We start from the raw sequence: 18,967 nt of genomic DNA on the forward strand, positions 1-18,967 counted from the left end.
CACAGCCAAACATGACAAGTGACCGCGCAAAGCACGAGCGGAGCGGGGTTGCACGTCGTGAGCGCGCTCAGTGGGAGTGGAAGCGCGAAGGAAGGAAAACCACCCGGTGTTGTGGCATAAATCCACGAGGTATGACAACCAGCGCGAGCCCATCGGGTGCACGTTGCATCGCGCCGCGTCGGGTTCAGGACCAGCTGACAGGATGAGCTGAAACATTACGCGCAAGCGAGCCAAGGGCAACGGTCTACGCTGACCTCTGTGGAAACGGTCCCCGCGTCGCTCTAACCATCGTCTGGCGGAGGTTCATGAAGAATGTAAGCGCGCGCTGATCGCTCTGAGCGGGTCGCTCCGAGCGGATCGCTCCGAGCGGGCTGGATGAAGTCCTCGGCCTCGGTGTCATGCGTCCTGCCCCGCAGCCGAGCGCGCTCCTGATCGTCGTCGCCGCCGCTTTCCTGCTTTGCACGGGGACGGTTGCGTCGCCGCGGCTCTCGCCGGGCTGCCCTGAGCGCTGCGTGTGCGACGAGCAGTTGGTGGTTCAATGCGCTGGGCAGCATCTAAGCAGCTTCCCCGAGGACCTGCCCCTGGCCACCCGTCAGCTCATCATCTCCAACAACTTGATCGAGGAGCTGCCGCCACTGGCGCTCAACTACCTCTCGGACCTGGTCTACCTGGACTGCAGCAACAATTCCTTAAGCGAGATCTCCCAGTCCACGTTTGGGAACCTGCGCAAGTTAGCCTACCTTGACCTCTCGTTCAACAGCCTCACCCGCATCGAGGACAGGACCTTCGCACCCCTGAACAGTTTGGTCATGCTGCGGATGACGGATAACCCGTTCCTCTTTGAGATCCACCGCGACGCCTTTGCGGAGAACCTGGTCCTCCAGGTGCTCGACGTGAGCCGGAACAACTTGACGGTGCTCAACGTCAGCTCCCTGATCTCGCTACCCTCCCTGCGCTCAGTGGGCCTCAGCGGCAACCCATGGAGCTGCGAGTGCTTCACTGAGGAGCTGGCTCTGTGGGTCCACTTGGAGGGCTTCAAGTTTCAAGGTTCTACTCTTGCTTTTTTTATCGATTCCAACATTATTCATATATGTATATCAACCAGGAGTGGAGCCACAATTGTATTTATGTAAATCAAGATTTCGAGAATTCATTTAAATACGTAACGGTGGCTCCCCTTCGTTCGTAGCTGCGCATCTGCAGATTTGACTTCGTTAAAAACAGATTCACCATGCAAACTCTGATCTCCACCTCTTAAACTGTCGAATGTCATTGAATTAATTATCCAGCCATCCATTTGTCCCCCCTTCCCCATTTTCTAAGGCTTATCTTGTCCAAGGCGACAAGGAATCCAGATGTCATATATCATCCAAGCGCCGCTTCACAAACTTGACACATTTGTGCCAAAGCCATCCGCTGTTGGTAAATAACGTCTCACGGATTTGACGAGACCGGGCAGCTTCAAAATCTGTTTGCTCCCCCAGAACTTAAAAACAAAGAAGAGAATGTAAATGTAATGTTCAAAATATGCGCATACTTTACTGTCAGGAAAATGGCTCAAGGCAGTACAAGCATTTGGACTGTGGCGGTGACCCAATAAAAAGTGGCGTGGGGTATAGTTAAGTTGGCAATGTAGGCAAAGTTTTACTTCTCTGCCTGAAACAATCACAATATTTGAGAGAAACAGGTACACATGTAAACAAAATAGAGCATGGTGCTATTTGATGGAGCAGTGTCGCCCGCATCCTTAACATGCATATTTGCAAACGGGTGCGCTCCATGCAAGCTCTGTGAGTTCTGCAAAGTGTCTGCAGGTGAAGGAAGTGGAGCACGATGACATTCGATAAGAGCAGGTGCATGATTCACGGTGCTCGGTGCATGGGCAGGAAGGCCACGTGATCCTCACAACTCTGCTCTTTCATTCATATTTGCAGGCTCGGTTCTCGACAATCAATCAATCGACACTACGAGAATCATGTTAGAAAGTCATTTCGTTGCATCGCCTCCCAATATTGCCATTTCATGTTTTTGACAAATTGATACTAAACAATATATTGATCTAAAGAAATGTACAGTATAATTAATGCTCTACTTTGGTGTCAACTTCCTACAGACTTTGGGCCCTATTTTCGGAGACAGGTTCACGTGCGCATGGTGAAAAAAAAACGTGGCGGAGCGCGTTGTGACAGAGGGCATTTGGACAACGTGCCCCCCGCCGCAGTAGATCATTTGTTGACAGCAAGGAGACGATAGAATTTCCATCTCCTGTATAAGTCAACGTATAAAATAGACCAGGGGTGTCAAACTCATTTTTGTTGCAGGCCGTATCGTCGTCATAGTTTCCTTCGGAGGGCCTTTATGACTGTCAACCCAAATAAATGTATAAACGCCTCATATTATAAACAGTATGGACGATGAATAACTAATTTTCATATCTGAAACAAGTAAAAAATATTCTATTTTGAAAAGATGAATGGTTAAAAAAATGCTAGCAATATCTATTTTTTTTAAAGTGAAGACAATTTGCAATTTTAAGCACTGACATGAATTTGATTTGATTTCGCGGGCCACATAAGAGGATGTGGTGGGCCGTATCTGGCCCCCGGACTTTTAGTTTGACACCTAGGAAATAGACGGTACACTTCAAAACCCAAACGATACAGCCAAACCAAGCTTAGCCCCCTCCCATCTCCTCTGTAATTTGAAAGTTGCATCCCATCACATTGAACTGAACTGGACGAATGGTCCTGCTTCTCATTTGTCTGGCCTTTGTTTTTGGAACTACTGTGCATATGTGAGTGTGTAAAAGGGCAGCTGCTATTTATAGTGAGACTTAGTGAGCAAAGAAGCCAGTCGTTGGCGTTCTAATGCTCACGCTAAAAAGGCATCCCCTGCTTCTCTCGCTCCCACACATGAGCCGGCCCACGCTCAAAGCCTGCAGCTTAGGCCAAGTCCAAAAGGAGTTCTGATAGAGCTGCCCTATATTCATGCCTTTTGTCTAACTTAGTTTGGAGTCGAGTCTCTCGTGGTGACAGCTGCCGGCGAGGGAGGAGGAGCGGAGCCACGCTTCCGTCTGATCAGATCTCTTTATTAGCACTTTGTCTCCCGCCCAGATTGGAGAGCTGCTCGTGCTGGGGGCTCGGGGTGAGAGACATCCTAAACCTAAACCTAAGCCTAAACCTAACCTTAAGCCTAAACCTAACCCTAAGGCTTAAATTGTCCCTTCACTTTAGGAGACGCGTCAATGACAAGAGAAAGCCAAAACGCTGGCGGAAGGAACCAACAAATTTTCCTGTGTCGTCCTCCACGCTTAGATTAGCAGCTCCCTCCACTGTTATATAAGACAGGAAGGGGGGGGGGGGGGCTCTGGAAATAGAGCCCAGCCGCCGAGGAACGGGAAAGCCCTCACGTTTTGATGCCCGATTTTTTTTTTTTTTTTGATGCTATGGAGCCAGACAGATATCAGGAAACAGTGCGAGTTTGTCGTTGTCGTTACTGCCGTTAGTCACATTTATCTCACCCAATTCATATTCTAAACCTATTTTTTTTTTTTAGCAGCAAGCTTTCAATTGAAGTTTTTTCCCTTTTGTTCTCTGGTTGCTCGCACTCACGCAGAGGCGGCTGTGAAGAACAGGGATTTGAATAATTTAACCCAAGTGTGTTTTTTCTCGGTAATTCAAGATGGTGCTTGCTCACGCTACGGTATTGGAGCAATGTGAAACCATTGCTGAGCACGTGTAGAGATGAAGCCGAGTGAATATGTTTGCTGCAAAACCATCCGTAAGCCCCCTTTAAATTATTGACCAAGCTCTCGGCTTGAACTTGAAGGCCTCTCAGATGCTATTTGTGGTTCACCAGAACAGAAAGAACCATAAAGTCTCATTTGTTTCCTCAGAGATCTTTGCAAGTGTTCCAAATGAAGACACACTTAAACCATGCTGGTGTGTGTGTGTTTATAAAACAGACGAAGGCCAGACCATGTGCAGTTCCCCGGATGACCTGCAGGGCCTTCGCCTGGGTGAGGCGAGCATCCAACTTGGGACGTTATGCCGCCACACTTTGGGTTCCTGGGACTATCTTTTCTTCGTCATCATCGGCTTTGTCATCTTCGCTGCGGGCACCGTACTGGCCTGGGTCACGGGGGTCATCATGGTGGTTTACGAGCGTTATATCAAGACGAGAGATGAGCAGCTGGAACTGGACGAGGAAGAGGAAGGGGCCGCGGAGTCGGGGCGGACCCAGGAGAATGCTTTGTTAAAACACACTGTTACTGTTTAGCAGGTGCAAGTAAGAGCGATGATTGCAGCAGCAAGGTTCTCCACTTTCAGCTTCCTGGTGTCTTCTTACTGGCACTCACCTTCCTGGAACACGCCAAGCAGCATTCAATCGAAGTAACACTTTATATTAAAGTCTTCGAAAGGAGAAACTCAGGACTGAACGCGTGCGTGTCTGCTCTTTCTGGTTTGCAGCAGTCACCTGGAGACCAGAAGGTCATGAAGGTCATTTTTTGCATGACAATCCCTTCACTTACACAAAATGCACTTCACTGCGTGTATGTGTGTTCAGTTATGACTACATTGGTGCAATATCTCTATACGTGCAATATTTTTTTTCTTAAATAAATACGTACAAGAAGGATTTTTCTTTATTGATTAAAGTCATACTCAGCAAGCATTTGCAAACAGCTATGCGTGCAGGCTAATATGTAGGTCAGGACATTCATTGTATACACTTCATCTGGTCGTCATTGGACAAATGTCGAAATTTCCCCGCCTGTGAGCTGTTAATGCTTCTGCACACTTGTGTGGAGCTGCTCAACTCACGGCGGAATAGCCGCCGGGAAATGTGACATCAAGTGTGAGCGTCTCTAACTCGCCATAATAGGCCATCTCATCAACATCACACCGAATAGGAAGAAAATCCTTCTCATGGAGGAACGGAATGACTTACAAATTTAGACACGGGAAGTGGGAGCCTGCATTTCAGTTGCAAAAATGAAGTCATGTATAATCACTGCCGCGTTGACGTGACAGCATCAAATTAGCATGAGCATAAGTTATATAAAATGCTTAGGCAGACCGTGGCAAAGATGCCAATTCTGGATGGTGTGGCCTTGGATATCAAACTTGACCCCCCCCTAGAAAAAAAAAATGGCCTGGCCTGTGTCTGTTTTTATTCTCATATCATACAGTATTTCCAGTTTGGGATGTGTGCCTGGAATGGGGATGGAAATGACTTAATCTCTGGCAAAATCAGATACAAAAAGGCCGTGAAACTACACACGGTATCCCAGAAGAGCTGTCCTCGCTTGCTGCTGCTTTTCCATATCCGCTCACAGGCTGAGAACCTGCCGGCGTTGTGCAGCCACCAAAGTCATTTCAAAACATACAATGTGTCCTTCTCCACAACAATGGCACAAATGTGCATGGGTTGCACCCAGACAGGTTCAGACGTAATGCCGATCCAATAGCGACGTCTGCACCAGTGAGATAATTCAAAATCCGTAAAATGCAATTGGAAGGGACCAAGAAAGACACACAGACTCTGTCCCGCTATATTTTTATTCAAAGTGCCAAGCCTAAAATGCTCTTAGATGTCTATTTCTCCTCTCTCTCTCTTATCTGCAGCTGGTCTCTTTTTAACCTCTACTTAAGGCTTTGTTTATTTTTCCTCGAGATATTTTTGGCACTTTTCTTGTGACATCTTTATTTCTGTCTCAATCCTGCTGTTTGAAAGGAACACTTGATGTTTTGGGCAACGACGATGGTGCGCTTTTTAATAGAGAGCGCGCGCGCACGATGATCAGAGTGATACGAGTGTGATGTCAGCAGCCAGCTAAGCCAGCTTAAACAGTGCAAATGGAGAAGCAGAAAGCCAAAGAAGGAAATCTGCCCAAAGCTTTTTGGTTAACATATTAAGTGGATTTGCTTCAACGGAAATTCTGGCGATGAATGCAAATGTTGCACTTTTAGTCGAACTTTGAAATTCAGAACTTTGATTTGAGGTTAATGAATCCAATTGGAGTGTGGAATGCAGTCCCAATTTTGGCATCCCTTAGAACTAGAAAGTCACTCAGAAAAGTGGCAAAACTACGAACTTGATACGTATTTGAGTGCCATCAGCCCTGAAGCCAAGGCTCTCGAGTACCCTCTAGCGGCCACATGGGCGAACTGCTGTCAGGCATTCAATTTGTGCTTCTGCTCAGCAGATCCACACAATTTGACCTCAATGTTGAACAACTTCACTCGTCACAACGTCCAAATTTGGCCAAAGTATCTAATCTGTACCTACAAACGCGGCCATCTTTCTTTCTCATTAACAAAAACAATTTCTGCTTTGATTGCCTTTTTGCCAAGAACTATGAGACTCCGCCCCTTTGTGGGACTCAAGCAGAAACAAGATGCTCTCCGATAGCCCTCTAATGATGGTGTGAGAGTCTGGATGTGAAGCCAGAGCCTTCAGATGTTCAGTCACACCTTCCTGCTCCAGCATCCAGCTGTAATGTAAAGCTGAGAGGAGGATGGAGTCAGGCTAACGTACGTACAATGAGAAGAAAAAGCTGAACCCACCGTCTTGCGTGGTGACGAAATGAATGGCCCACACAGCCCACAGTTGCACGCCCGTGGGTTGACATGTCCCAAGCAGGTGGCAGAACGGGCGCAACGACCTAAACGTAAAGGCAGAGGTGACGCCGAGCACGAACGCCATTAGGTACGGCGCCGCAATCAAAATTACACGATAACTCTGTCCCACCTGTAAACCACAATTTCATTCTCCAGATGGGTCCAAGCTGCAATGGAGACGTGCTGTGAGGGGAAAAGCCATCAATGAGATCCAGTTGGCTTCGTCTATGAAATAAAACATTTACGCGCACACCAGCTCCTCGAGGATGTGGCTGCGCAGCTTCTCGTCCAAGATCCAAGCTTCCGGCCGCGAGGTGAGGTGAGCAAGAATGCCGCCGGCAAAATAGCGCACCTCCATCACCACCTTGGTGTCCTGCAGGAGCCTGACAATGTGCTCCAACAGGTCTGCCACCATCAGCTCCCTCTGTAGCTCCTCCACCTCTGCGATGTTGTTCTGAAAAATACATATATAGTCACACGAGGTTTCAGTGTGGAGAAGTCATTGAAATAATGACTCCACCCACCAGGAGCCCGAGAACTTTCCACTGAATGGAAGGTTCAGTGTAGTAGGACTGCAAAAAAAAACAAAAAAAAACAAGACCAAGGATTTAAGCAAAACATTTTCCCTGGTTTTGGGTTGCCACGTGTGTATGGACATGTCTACCTCCAAAATTTCTTCATAGAGCTCCAATCCGTTACACTGGATAAAGTTGCGGGCCGCTACGGACATTTCATCGGTTAGGTTCCACAAAACGCTTAAAGCAAATTTCAGAGTGGAGTCGACTACTCCCAACATGGCCCTCTGCTGCACGATAGCCAACAACTGCTGTTGGGCGGATACGTACAAAGTTGGTGGCAATCACGGCAAGAGAGGGAAACGCTTCCTCTTTACCTTCATGATGTAGATATCTTCCCCAAGCTTTGCAACCTCCGCTGTGGATAACTGCAAAGACAACAAAACAAAACCAGAAAATATTTGAGCCGAGAGAGAGAGCGAGAGAGGGTGACGGGTGATGCCACTTGACCTTGTCCACCAGGATGGAGATGACAGCGACTGCCATCCTCTGAAGGGTGGGATCCTTGTAGCTGCTCAGCCAGTTAATCACCAGCGTGGCTGCTAAATACCTAAAGTGTGAGCGCAGCACGCATGAGGAACGCAGACACGGCCTTTTCATGCTCTCCCAGATCTCAATTATTTCATAACAGTGTGAAGATAAACTGACGTGTCAAACGAGATGTTCTGGAGGATGTAGTTACTGCAGAGTGCCAGAAGACAATTCTTTTGGACCTGAAACATAGAAAAAGGCAACAATGGATTGTCACTGTTGCATTTGTTGATTTATTTCTTTTGTTTTAGTGAGGTACTTCTAATTTACACAGTCGGTGGAAAAAAAAGCGCCACCTGCGTATGTTGGTGGAAGGTCTTCATGCTGCGCAGCAGCTGCGTGACAGTGTAGCAAAGCAGGCCCACAGGCAAGGCCTTGGCCTGGTCTAGAGCGGTGAGGTTGAACACGCACGCCGTGGCCAGCAGGTGGATAAGCAGACTCGTAGGGTGGCTCTGCATGGACTTCACCACCAGCTACGAGAGCAATCGCCAACGGGCTCGTTCATTTCGATGCACAATAATCAAGTGAAATGGAGCTTTCCGTTCACAAAAATGACTCATCCATAAACTATGTTGACTTATGGCAACCCAAAATGAACATCACCTCCAGTATTTCCGTTTGTGGTTTTTGTGAGTCGGTGGTCAAAATGTAGAGATGGTAGAGGGCCTCTCGGGTGAAACACACTCTGTCTCCGTACCTTCTGAGGGCCTCGCACAACTGCTTCTCATGAGCCTGTCCGGTTACCTGAACACATGCGTAGTCAAACGGGAAATGTGGGCTGAGGCGGCAAATCCTTACCTTGAGGTTTTTTTGCGCCGACAGGGCAGGGCAGGCGCAAATTCCAGTTGCCAGCAACCCCAAGAACACCAGCTCCTTCCTGGCCTCCACAAACGCAGCGACCGCTGCCTCGTTCATTCTCCTCCTGCCCGACAAGTCCAAAGACACCAAGGAGGGAAGAACCTCGGGTCCGACCCGCAGAAGATACAAAACGGCATCTCCGTCACTCCGGTCGCCGTCCTGTGCTATGAAGTGGTCGTCTGACAAGTCCAAATGTCTCAGAGCGTCGAGCTGGACGAGCACAGAGAACAAAGCGTCCGCCGTCGATTCCAGCTGCCGGAGGCAGTGGGCCGTCAAACACCTGAGCGTCGTCTTGCATCGGAGGAGAGCTGTCAGCTTGGAAACGGCGGTGCAGGAGATGTCTAAGCTCTCCAGCTGAGGGAGAGAGCAGACATCTTCTAAGACGGCGTCGTTCAGGTCGGTGCCGGCGAGGCTGAGCATCCGCAGGCCTTTCAGGGAGCGGAGGTTATTGCCGCTGTCCGCCAGTGCGGCCCAGTCGAGACAGAGCCCGTTCAGGGACAGTTTCCAAAGGCTGGATCGACACTTCGGGTTGGACGCCAAGTCGGAGATGATTTGAGCGCCGCTGATGTCGCCTCGGGCCCAGGACGCATCCACTTCTCGAAGCCGGTGAGGGCAGACAGCCAGTCGGAAGGCTTCTGCCGACACCAGACAGCGGCGCAGGCAGGCTCGGCTCAAACGCAGCTCTTTGTGCTGACGAAAAATCCCAATGGTTTTGTCATTCACTATTCCTAGGGAAGCAAAACAATGTTCACAATCTATATCTTGGGTGTCAAATTGGGGATTTAAAGGCGTTCGAGAAGAGAAAAAAATTGCACAAGAACCTTCGGAGGACATCTTGTGCAGTAGCTGGTCAGCTATCTCCCGAGGGAGGACCGAGGCTGAGGACAGCAGCAGAGAGCCGTCTGCTCGCTCACTGCACAGCCGCTCCAGGTTGAGGCACACCTGATCCAAGCACAGGTCGCACAGCGTCTCGGGGCATTCCCACTCCTAGGGCACATCACCCGGCCAAAGCCGTGCGTCACACATGTATGCACCAGAAAAACGCCCACCAAGGAAGATTTTCAAGAAGGCAGACGTGCGGTGCCTATACTTAATTCTATCCCCAAGACCCGAGTGGCGCAGTAAAGCTCACTTAAATCACATAATTGCAAGTCTGCAAGTCCAAATGGACGTTAACAAATGTTGCCGCTGCTGACACCACCAATTTCAAACAACTCACCATGCTGCAGGAGTAAACAATCCGCACGAGATTGCAAAACAACCAAGCGCTAATAGTCAAGCACGCTATTTGCGTTTATTTACAGCCACAGGCGTCACTGGGAGCCAAGAAGAACGTAGTATGTAACGGAGAAAAGTTGCCAAGTAGAAATGGCGACGCGTCTGATCAGTTAGCCGCTTGCCGTGACGTCACCCAGAGAGCGTCTCGGCAATTTTGCGCTAGTTTTAGCACTCGGACACAATTCTTCCGTCCCCTGCATAAGCACGCTATTAACCGTGATTATTCAAATTGAACAAAAAAGTATTTGGCAAGTTGCATTTCGAATCTCATTTAAAAGTGGGTTCAAATTAGAACGTATATACATAATGACAAATGTATCAAATATAGCGTCACTATTTTATTTTATTTTATTTTATCATACAGTAATGTTTGTCCTATGCATGTGGTCAAACGTAAACATAAACACACGCACATGTTTGCGTTTGCTTTACAGCAACATTTCAACATGCGGAGATTGCTCTCAATCATAAACAAACATCCCCTTTGTGGGTCACGCCCTCACGGCCACACTCCATGCAGTCACAGCACACTACATAAATAAAAACATCCTGCCGTGAACCTCGTAAGCAAAGCTGTCCTCCCACATGCTTAAATCCGTCTCTCCACGCATCAAAGCCTGAGAGCGATCGCCCTTCACGTTTCCAAACATTTTCGGGCCTTCTTCTTGACCGCACCCCGCCACTCCATGTCTTCGTGAGTACATAAACACAGCTGCCAATTGCATTTTGGGCCGCCACAGGATGCGCTCACATGGCATTTATGGAGGAGAACAAATCCAAAACAGACCTCTGATGTGCGTCCTCCAGCTACCGGACTGTCGACATTGGGTCTGTTTGGAATCATGCAAAAAGGAAGGCGGGGGAAGGAGATGATGCACAGCCATGCAAATCTGGTGTCTTTTCACAGATAGCCCATACAAGTTTTTATTCACCTTTTTCGAACTATGGGAACTCTATTTTTCTTTTTTTTTTTAAATGGGGGAGTGGCTCCTGCTTTCCAAAACTTAACATAACATCAGTGCAAGAAGGCAGGGCCAGGCCTCCTCTTTCCTGCGACGACTGAGGAAAGCAAAGCATCAGCCTCCCTCTTTCTTCACATGGACCACCCTCTAGTGTTCCCCTACCGGGCCGGGTGGACTACGAGCGGGCCGTCATTCCCGATGAGAGCAAAGACTGAGGGAGCGTGAGGAGAGCGTGGAGGCGATGGCAACTCAACGCAGCTAAGACGCACGCTCGCATTCTTCCACCGCTGACAACCAAGACAGGTCAGAGGTCATTCTTCAAAGTTTGGTGAAAGCGATGAAAATATTTCATCTACGCATGAAGTAAGTCATTCAAAAGTTCGGAGCCGCTCCGGTCTTTATATTTATTTGGACATTCTTTCTGCATGCCTCCTCCTCCTCTTAAACAGTATGTACAAAGCTCATATGTCACCCCTCAGGGTGACTCTGATTAAATCCGTCTGTTGCGAAAAAAAAACAAAAGTGTGGTCTAATTGACACAGCCAATAACCTCAAGACAGCCTGATGTGAAAAACAGAAATCTGCAGAAAGGAACAATCGGTGCCATATGTTTGCTGGAAGTGACTCAGGCTCCTCAACATCCGCCCGACGCCGCGCTCGATGGACTCAGCCGGTGATCAGGAGATGCAAGCTCTGTCAAGTTTGGCATGTTTATTCACAAGGGCCAGCGAAAAGGAAAGCAGCTGGCTCCGGGACGGCCCGGCCTGTGCTCCGTAGGTGAGGGAGTTCGGAACGGTTGCAGAAAAACAGGGAAATTTACCCAAGTGACAGCACCGAGGCCATTTTCCATCTTTGGCTAGGCAGACAGATTATTGTTTAGCCCATGTGACAGCCTCGGGGAGTGCGGGAGACACTTTCCCTCTGTGACGATTGTGAGTGAAACCACACGCAAAAAGTTGACATGAAGGAGAGCGTATTTTTCCAATGACGTTGACAAAAGAGTATTATTCTGCCTGAGCAGCACTTTGAGCTTGGCTTTGGGATCTCTCCCATGAAGTGCGTGCGTGCGGTACAGACTCATCAGGAGCAACATGCATCAAGAGGTGACCGCAGGAATGCGTCCGTCCGTCTGCGTCTCGAGCTCATTTATTTCTCCCTTGTTGGCATTTGTTACAACTCCTTGCTTTGCTTGTTTGGATGAGCTCCACTGGGAAAGAAGTCGTGCGGCCTTTATGCGAGGGTTAAAAGAGGCCATGCTGGCTCCAAAGAATGAACCCAACCTCGGCTAGAAGTAAATGCACGGCTACCCAGCTAGGAAAATAACTTTTGGGTGATTTATCACGTTGGCCACGTCGAAAGCAGACGGCCTTCTGGATGGATGCGGCTCAAAGCTGGCGGCCCATTAGGACTACTTTCAGAGCCAAGCCTGCTTATTAAAGGAGGGGAACATCTTTAAATGTCAGCCGCTTCTTCTCCATTTGATAGCCCGTCAAAAGCAATAAGAAGCAAAGTACACACGTACGCCGTGTGCTCCTGCCAAACGTTGACTCAATAACGCTCATAAATCAGTCATTCCGGAACAGCCCGACCCGATGCTGAAAACCATCCATTTCCTCTCTTTCTTCGTAAACGTATTCCCTCCGTAAGAGATTGACTTTTATTTTCCGCTAGCGTGCCAATTGTCATTACGCAGGTGAGCCGAGCCGGATGGGCTGACGTCTTAAAAATAGATCCCGGCGTTCGCGCACACCCGGACACCTGATACGGCGAGGGCTATAATTAAAGAGAAGCCGCAAGCAAATGCATAGAAAATATGATTCTTGAGCATTTCCAGGGGAATTTCGACCGCAAGTGAACCATTGGCGCTTTTTGAGTCCTCAAACTGAAGTCGTTCCCATATTGAGCTGGAAATTGACTTTACAGTTGGTTCATACATTTTATTTGCGTAAACAGGACGACCATGAGTGATTAACTGCAACATGTTGGCGAGCGTAAAAGAAACGTATGATCCCCACACACACACACTTTTATATTAAAGTGGAAAACAACTGGCTGTGTATCGCTAAGTCGCTAATGAGTAGCGTTTGGAAAGTGCCCAGCTGGTTTAGGAAAATCTAAGGCTTTTTTTTTTTGTTAAGAATCAGCCCGACTCACCAAATTGAAGCAAATAATTGGTTCGCTTTGTTATCAAATGTCATAAGGGTGGCATTTCCTCCCAATAAAAACTCTCAGCAAAATGTTCTGTACCTTTCTTCATCTTGACAGAAATCTTTGAGCCTGCCGAGAAGTCAAGAGCGAAAGAATGGGACCTGGAACGTGGAGCTTGTTGACTTTGTTTGGTCTGTCTCTGTGGAGCAACAGCCAAGCCATGATCACCAACCCCATCCTCTCGCGGGCGCCAAGAGCTGCAGGTTCCAACGGAGAAGACGGCAGGTGCTCCTACACCTTCCTGGTTCCCGAGGAGAAGATCACGGGCCCCATTTGCGCGGCCAGAGGTCCGGTCCCGGACAAAGACAGAGTGACTCGCCTGGACGTGGCCGCCGTGCACGACGTTCTGTCGAAGCAAAGGCGGGAGATGGAGACTCTGAAACTGGTGGTGGATGTGGACGGCAACCTGGTAAATGAGATGAAGCTGCTGAGGAAAGAGAGCAGGAACATGAATTCCAGGGTGACCCAGCTCTATATGCAGCTGCTGCACGAAATCATCAGGAAGAGGGACAACTCACTGGAGCTGGCTCAGTTGGAGACACGCATCCTGAACGCCACCGCCGAGTCGCTGCGGCTCTCCTCGCGTTACAAGGAGCTGGAGGCCAAATACGCCGCCCTCTCGGCCACCGTCAACAACCAGTCGGCCATGATCGGGGCTCTGGAAGAAAGTTGCATGAAGATGGAGGACCGCAGACAAGAGCCGCCGCCGCTCGGCCCGCCCATGGTACACGTGGTGCCTGAGAACATTCCAGTCAACGTCCCGCGTTTCACCAACGAGATCCGAGGCGATAACAGCGGAAGCTTTGCCCGCGAAAGGGGATCTCGATCCGGGCCGTCACCCACCGGTGGCACCCTGGAAGTCCAGAAACACCCGCAAACAAACTTCAGCGCTGAAGGTGAGTTGGTACACGAGGCAGTGCGTCTCTCCAAAAAGATGGGGGGGAATACGATGGAGGACGGTGGAACCGTTTGATTCGATTCTGGGATTACGATTCGATTCTTAGTTTGAGATCTGATTCAAGTTCTTTTTTCCAAGCATGATTTCCATTTCTATGGATGTATTCATTCATTAGGTGAACATTCACCACTTTGCAGGTCAGCCGTAACAAAACGACACACACAGTCACTTTGAGTCGGTCTGCAGGTGGTCCCACGGGCGGGTGACCTCGTTTCCAAAGGTTAAAGATCTGCAAATTCAGCTGCGGTCGTCCGACTCCTCGCTTGAGCGTAAATGCCCGTGTGGAAACAAAAACGCTGGCTGGCTGGCTGGCTGGCTGTCATGCCTGAAGTGAGGCCGGGGACTTAAAGCAAAGCAAAGAAAATCTTACCGGCTCCATTTTGCTCATCAACAGAAATTCCTTGCACATTTAGCTCAGCCTCACCCAAGAATAATAAAGTGTGTAAGGTTTCTGTATGTGGAAACGAGACTGTTCCATTGCTTCGCAGACGCGAACCAAAGCCAGACTGCCATGATAGGCTCAAACCACTAAGTGCCTTTGGGGTACCAAATCCAGTGCTTAATATTTCATAAACGCCGTTATGAGGAGAAGTCTTCGCTATTGTATCATGCATACCTGATGACTGTACCTCGCGTGATTGGAATTGAAAATGGCAAGCTTGATGAAATTATTGAAAATTAAAAGAGTGACCTAATTCGCGCCCCTTTTCTCAAACTCTTTCAAGTTGTTAGTTTTCTCGCTTTTTTTATTCTTAAATGAAACGTCATTAAAAAAAGAAAAGAAAAAACACCCTCCTCATCTAGTGTTGCAGCTGCAAATTTGGAATGAACATTTCCGGAAGTCGTCCGAGTAATCAAAAGTTATCTCTAAACGAGAGAAAATCCCAAACATAAACAATACAGTATCTTTTCATAGCTGCTGGAACTAAGCAGATGAAAACAAAAAAAAACTCGGCCTACTTCACAGAAGTCTAAGATCACATGTCGTCTATGTTTCTCTAACAGATTAGTCTCGTGTTTCAGTCTGTTACACTGCCAGTGAGGAAATGGAAGACGGTTGCTTCTTCTGGAAGCCAGTAGATGTAGCCAATTTAATGGAATTGATCTCACATACTTATCACGATAGACTGACTGTTCCCCAATTGATCCGCTGTGAATATCGTGACAGTTGATCCCGCACTTAGCCGCGTGTCAGGCCAAGCCATCTAGCTAGCCTATTTTGATGATATTATTGAGCATTTGGAGTTGTTCTTGCCCTCCAGGTCCATTCAGAGACTGTCTGGAGGCTCAAGAGGCCGGCCACGTGACCAGCGGCATGTATCTGATCAAACCTGACGAAGCAGACAAGTCCCTGCAAGTCTGGTGTGAGCAGGACATGGACAACGGCGGCTGGACTGTGATTCTGAGCAGGAAAGACGGCTCTGTTAACTTCTTCAGGAACTGGGAAAATTACAAGGTGATTACACTGACGCTGTTTGGGGTTTCCTCAACTTCAGACTGCTTGAGCCAGAGATAACAGTGTTGCCTTTATGGGGCCCGCAGGAACCTCGTGGGCGGACCATTTCCTATAGGTCAGAGCGCTTGTGTTTTCATTGTAAAAATATATAACGCCACGTCAGCAGTGTTATTCATCCCAGGCTTTTGAGTTTGAGATTTTTTTTTCCATGATGAAACATTGGCTGGCTGGCTCGGTGGAAAGCTATGTTCCACCGCTCAGTCAAAACCGCTACTATCAAGCGGTCGGTGCCTTCCTGGATGGATGGCTGCTTGGCGTAGTGAGCACACATGGGTTTTTTCATCATCAAAGATCTGTGAGGAAAAGGTGGAGTAGATCACCCCTGCAAGGAAGCCAGTGTTTCATTCCAATTGCTCTCTTTTTGACACCGATTTGCCTCTGTGCTCTCCCGCAAAGCCACAAGGGGAGGGAAGGGCTCACGTCGTTCATCAAACGCTGGCGTACTTAACTCACGCAGAGTCCCAAACCTCAAACATCCTTTCTGAGTAAAGTGTTATGGAGGCACGTAGCCAGATTGTGATTGACGAGCTCCGTGGTAGTAGCATTCAGAGAACTGGTGGCTATTTGCCAATAGGAATTGATTTCATTCATCTTCTGCATGCACAAGTAGTAATAGAAAGGAGTTCCTGTGCCACAAAGATTTTTGCGGGAGTCATTTTTGGTTGTAATCTTCCTGTCTGTCGCTCAGAGCGGGTTTGGCAACACAGACGGCGAGTACTGGCTGGGCCTGGAAGGCATTTACAAGCTGGGCCGTCAGGGCGACTACAAGCTGCAGGTGGAGTTGGAAGACTGGATGGATAAAAAAGTGTACGCTCAGTACAGCAGCTTCCACCTGGAGCCTGAGAGCGAGGGCTACCGTCTGAGGTTGGGCACATACCGAGGCAACGCCGGCGACTCCCTCAGCAGCCACAACGGCAAACAGTTCACTACTCTGGATCGAGACAAGGACGCCTTCTCAGGTACGCTAGCTGTTGTTTGGCTAACAAAGGATCATTTCTAAAAGCCAACTTCTACTCGCAGGCAACTGTGCACATTTCCACAAAGGCGGCTGGTGGTACAACGCCTGCGGCCAAGCCAATCTTAACGGCGTGTGGTACAGCGGAGGAGTCTACAGAAGCAAATTCCAGGACGGGATCTTCTGGGCTGACTACGGTGGAGGCTTCTACTCCATGAAGTCCGTGCGCCTGATGATTCGGCCCATAGATGCGTGATGAGGCACTGACTCCGCTCACTAAATTTCAAGCCCGTTTAAAAGTGTGACGTCATAAGTCCAGGAGGGCTCAACCACAACATCGGTTGCAGGACGTCACTCTTCTTCTTTTTTTTTTTTATATCGGACTGCTTTGTTTATATGTATATGCATATCACTATGTTTACTATCGTTACTTTAACCAATCGTGATCTCTCTCTATATATATGGAGGAACTGCTGGTGCAGTTGAATCAATGTTACGCAAGAAGTTTCATTCGACAACCTTTGCTCGCCCGCTACATCCAAACAGCAGCTGCAAGGATTAAAATCTTGACACTGCTCTTCCTACCTCACCGCCAATATAAACATCTGAAGGAAACACACTTTGTTGCTATTTAACTTGTGCTATCGTTCCTGGGAACTGGAAAATCGAGTTTTATTTTGACTCGCCCCATCTGAAATCAAAGCCTTTCGTTTTCTCTTCATATGACTTTATATGAAATGTTAGATCCTCTAATTTATATGTGAGTGAAAAAGGGCAAAGCATCATTTTGTGAGCCTTCTTACATGTATGGACTTATCTTGCTGGTTTTACTCTTTCAACCTTTGATTTTGGAGTAGCAACAAAGGAATTTTGCAAAGTTTGAAGAGTTATGGACACTTAATTAGACAAACAATACGAAACACATTCCGCGAGGTCAGACATGATGGAGTGCGAAAAAAAAGCCGTCCAGATTTCCACGTTGGGGAAATCGCTGGCTTCCCTTTTAAATACACAGACATTTACATTCTTTCCACACAAAAGTGCTCGAGCCGTTTCTTCTCGTCACGGGTCGTTATGCACGCTGAGCCAAGTGGAGTTTGCGTCCTTCGAGTGTTTGAAGGACAAGCGGCCTTTGGTCCCTCAACTGAAAATAGGCTGCGTCCTCGTTCTCTTCGGCTGTTTCGCGCCCAAAACTTTACAGGGGTCCAGTCAAGTCGTTCTGTCCTATTTAGAGCCAATTGAATGATCTGCCATTGACTAAGGCGCATGCAGAGTTCAAACGTTTTATTCATTCTTTGGTGAGACTGCACCCAAATTCCGAGCTTATCTTGCGGATGCGAATGGTGCAGATAAATGGGCGCATTAAATCCAGTGGAAGAAACAGATTGTCTTCATGGAAAGAAAGTTGTCAGACTGGAACATTCTGTACTTCATTCGATTGAAACGAGGAGTTGGGTTCAACGTTCATGGTTGTCTGATCATTGTTGTTGCTGGAAGACACGGATATGAGTCACAACAACATTTCGTTCAGAGTGTGAACACATTTTTGCGGATAAGTGGAAAAGAGCAATTCATCGGTTTGTGGAGGACGCATAACCACAATAATTTATGACCAAGTATTCGTCACACCATTGTTTGTGTGTTTTCCGATCGCTGAGTGTTTTCACCATCTTGTGCATATTAGTGCCAAATCATGAGGTTTTTTTTTTTTTTTTTTGGGAGGGGGGGTTAGGTGCATCATATGGATGGAGATGACAAAAGTGGCAAAAAAGAAAGATAAAATGTGTCTATCCGTATATGATTTGAGATAATAAAGAACATTGTGTAATTTCTTTAGTTCCATGAAGCGAAAGGTCTTGTTTGTTTTGAGAAGCATTATGGCATCTAAAATCACGTGGAAGGAACTCTTTCCCTTTTCCAAATTTGGTATTAATTAACCCCCTTGTGGATATTAAAGGCCCTTCCAATGTAACAATTTTGCCCCAGTGACCTTTGGCCCCTCAAATGCTTATAATTTGTGTCATCAACAGACAGGATGTGAAGCTGTTTTCACTAAAAATAAGCACCGCGACTAATTTATGCCCGCAGTCAAGCAGTTAAAGCACCCAAGAATGTCCGTACTTTTGATTTAAAGCCGAACAGACGCTTGTTTAAAATGGATAATCATTTGAAAGGATCTGGGAAGGCTCAGTCTGCCACAGATTGATGCACTTTCCACTCTGAGTTTATTCAAGTGATTTTCCGTGTTGCTGTGAAACGCCGCGGCATGTGCTGAGCCTGTGAAAATTGGACTCATTTAACGTGGCTTTGTGGAATTGGAGGCAAATGTTAACCGAGCAACCAACGCAGACCAGATCACACAAACAAAAGGAACACTGGAGACCTGAGAAGCGTGCCGCTTGAGTTTTAGGCGCATATTAAACACGTCCGCATTCCCTCGGTACACGACAGGACGTGCTGGTTTATTGTATTTCCTGACATGATCAAATAGTAAACTCGCAGA

At 47.8% G+C, this 18,967-nt stretch overlaps 3 protein-coding genes across 6 annotated transcripts; 2 read left to right on the forward strand and 1 right to left on the reverse strand.

The window, feature by feature from the left end:
• The first annotated feature begins 398 nt into the window (after positions 1-398).
• Positions 399-4,638, forward strand: LOC125984958 (leucine-rich repeat-containing protein 52). Its single transcript, XM_049747318.2, has 2 exons — positions 399-1,047; positions 3,965-4,638. Exons 1-2 carry the CDS (start codon positions 399-401, stop codon positions 4,276-4,278), a joined length of 963 nt encoding a protein of 320 aa, XP_049603275.1. The 3' UTR covers positions 4,279-4,638.
• Positions 4,639-5,542: 904 nt separating this feature from the next.
• Positions 5,543-10,806, reverse strand: LOC125984932 (protein zyg-11 homolog). 3 transcript variants are annotated; one of them, XM_049747267.1, is made up of 14 exons: positions 10,653-10,806; positions 9,409-9,574; positions 8,528-9,315; positions 8,333-8,473; positions 8,026-8,202; positions 7,847-7,911; positions 7,649-7,748; positions 7,516-7,566; positions 7,288-7,449; positions 7,148-7,195; positions 6,877-7,077; positions 6,754-6,806; positions 6,570-6,667; positions 5,543-6,509 (listed from the first exon to the last, which is right to left on the reverse strand). In XM_049747267.1, the coding sequence occupies exons 1-14, from the start codon at positions 10,707-10,709 to the stop codon at positions 6,316-6,318; spliced, it is 2,301 nt and encodes a 766-aa protein (XP_049603224.1). In that variant the 5' UTR covers positions 10,710-10,806; the 3' UTR covers positions 5,543-6,315. The 3 variants fall into 3 exon arrangements, with proteins under 3 accessions (XP_049603224.1, XP_049603226.1, XP_049603227.1); XM_049747269.2 differs by having other exon boundaries at positions 9,807-10,766; XM_049747270.1 differs by lacking the exons at positions 7,148-7,195; positions 7,288-7,449.
• Positions 10,807-10,861: 55 nt separating this feature from the next.
• On the forward strand, positions 10,862-18,296 carry LOC125984947 (angiopoietin-related protein 1). 2 transcript variants are annotated; one of them, XM_049747305.2, is made up of 5 exons: positions 10,862-11,190; positions 13,093-13,931; positions 15,256-15,449; positions 16,198-16,468; positions 16,530-18,296. In XM_049747305.2, the coding sequence occupies exons 2-5, from the start codon at positions 13,130-13,132 to the stop codon at positions 16,718-16,720; spliced, it is 1,458 nt and encodes a 485-aa protein (XP_049603262.1). In that variant the 5' UTR covers positions 10,862-11,190; positions 13,093-13,129; the 3' UTR covers positions 16,721-18,296. The 2 variants fall into 2 exon arrangements, with proteins under 2 accessions (XP_049603262.1, XP_049603261.1); XM_049747304.2 differs by having other exon boundaries at positions 10,864-11,130.
• Positions 18,297-18,967: the final 671 nt, after the last annotated feature.

This window comes from Syngnathus scovelli, chromosome 17 (genome assembly GCF_024217435.2).
Source record: "Syngnathus scovelli strain Florida chromosome 17, RoL_Ssco_1.2, whole genome shotgun sequence".
Classification (NCBI taxonomy): Eukaryota; Metazoa; Chordata; class Actinopteri; order Syngnathiformes; family Syngnathidae; genus Syngnathus; species Syngnathus scovelli.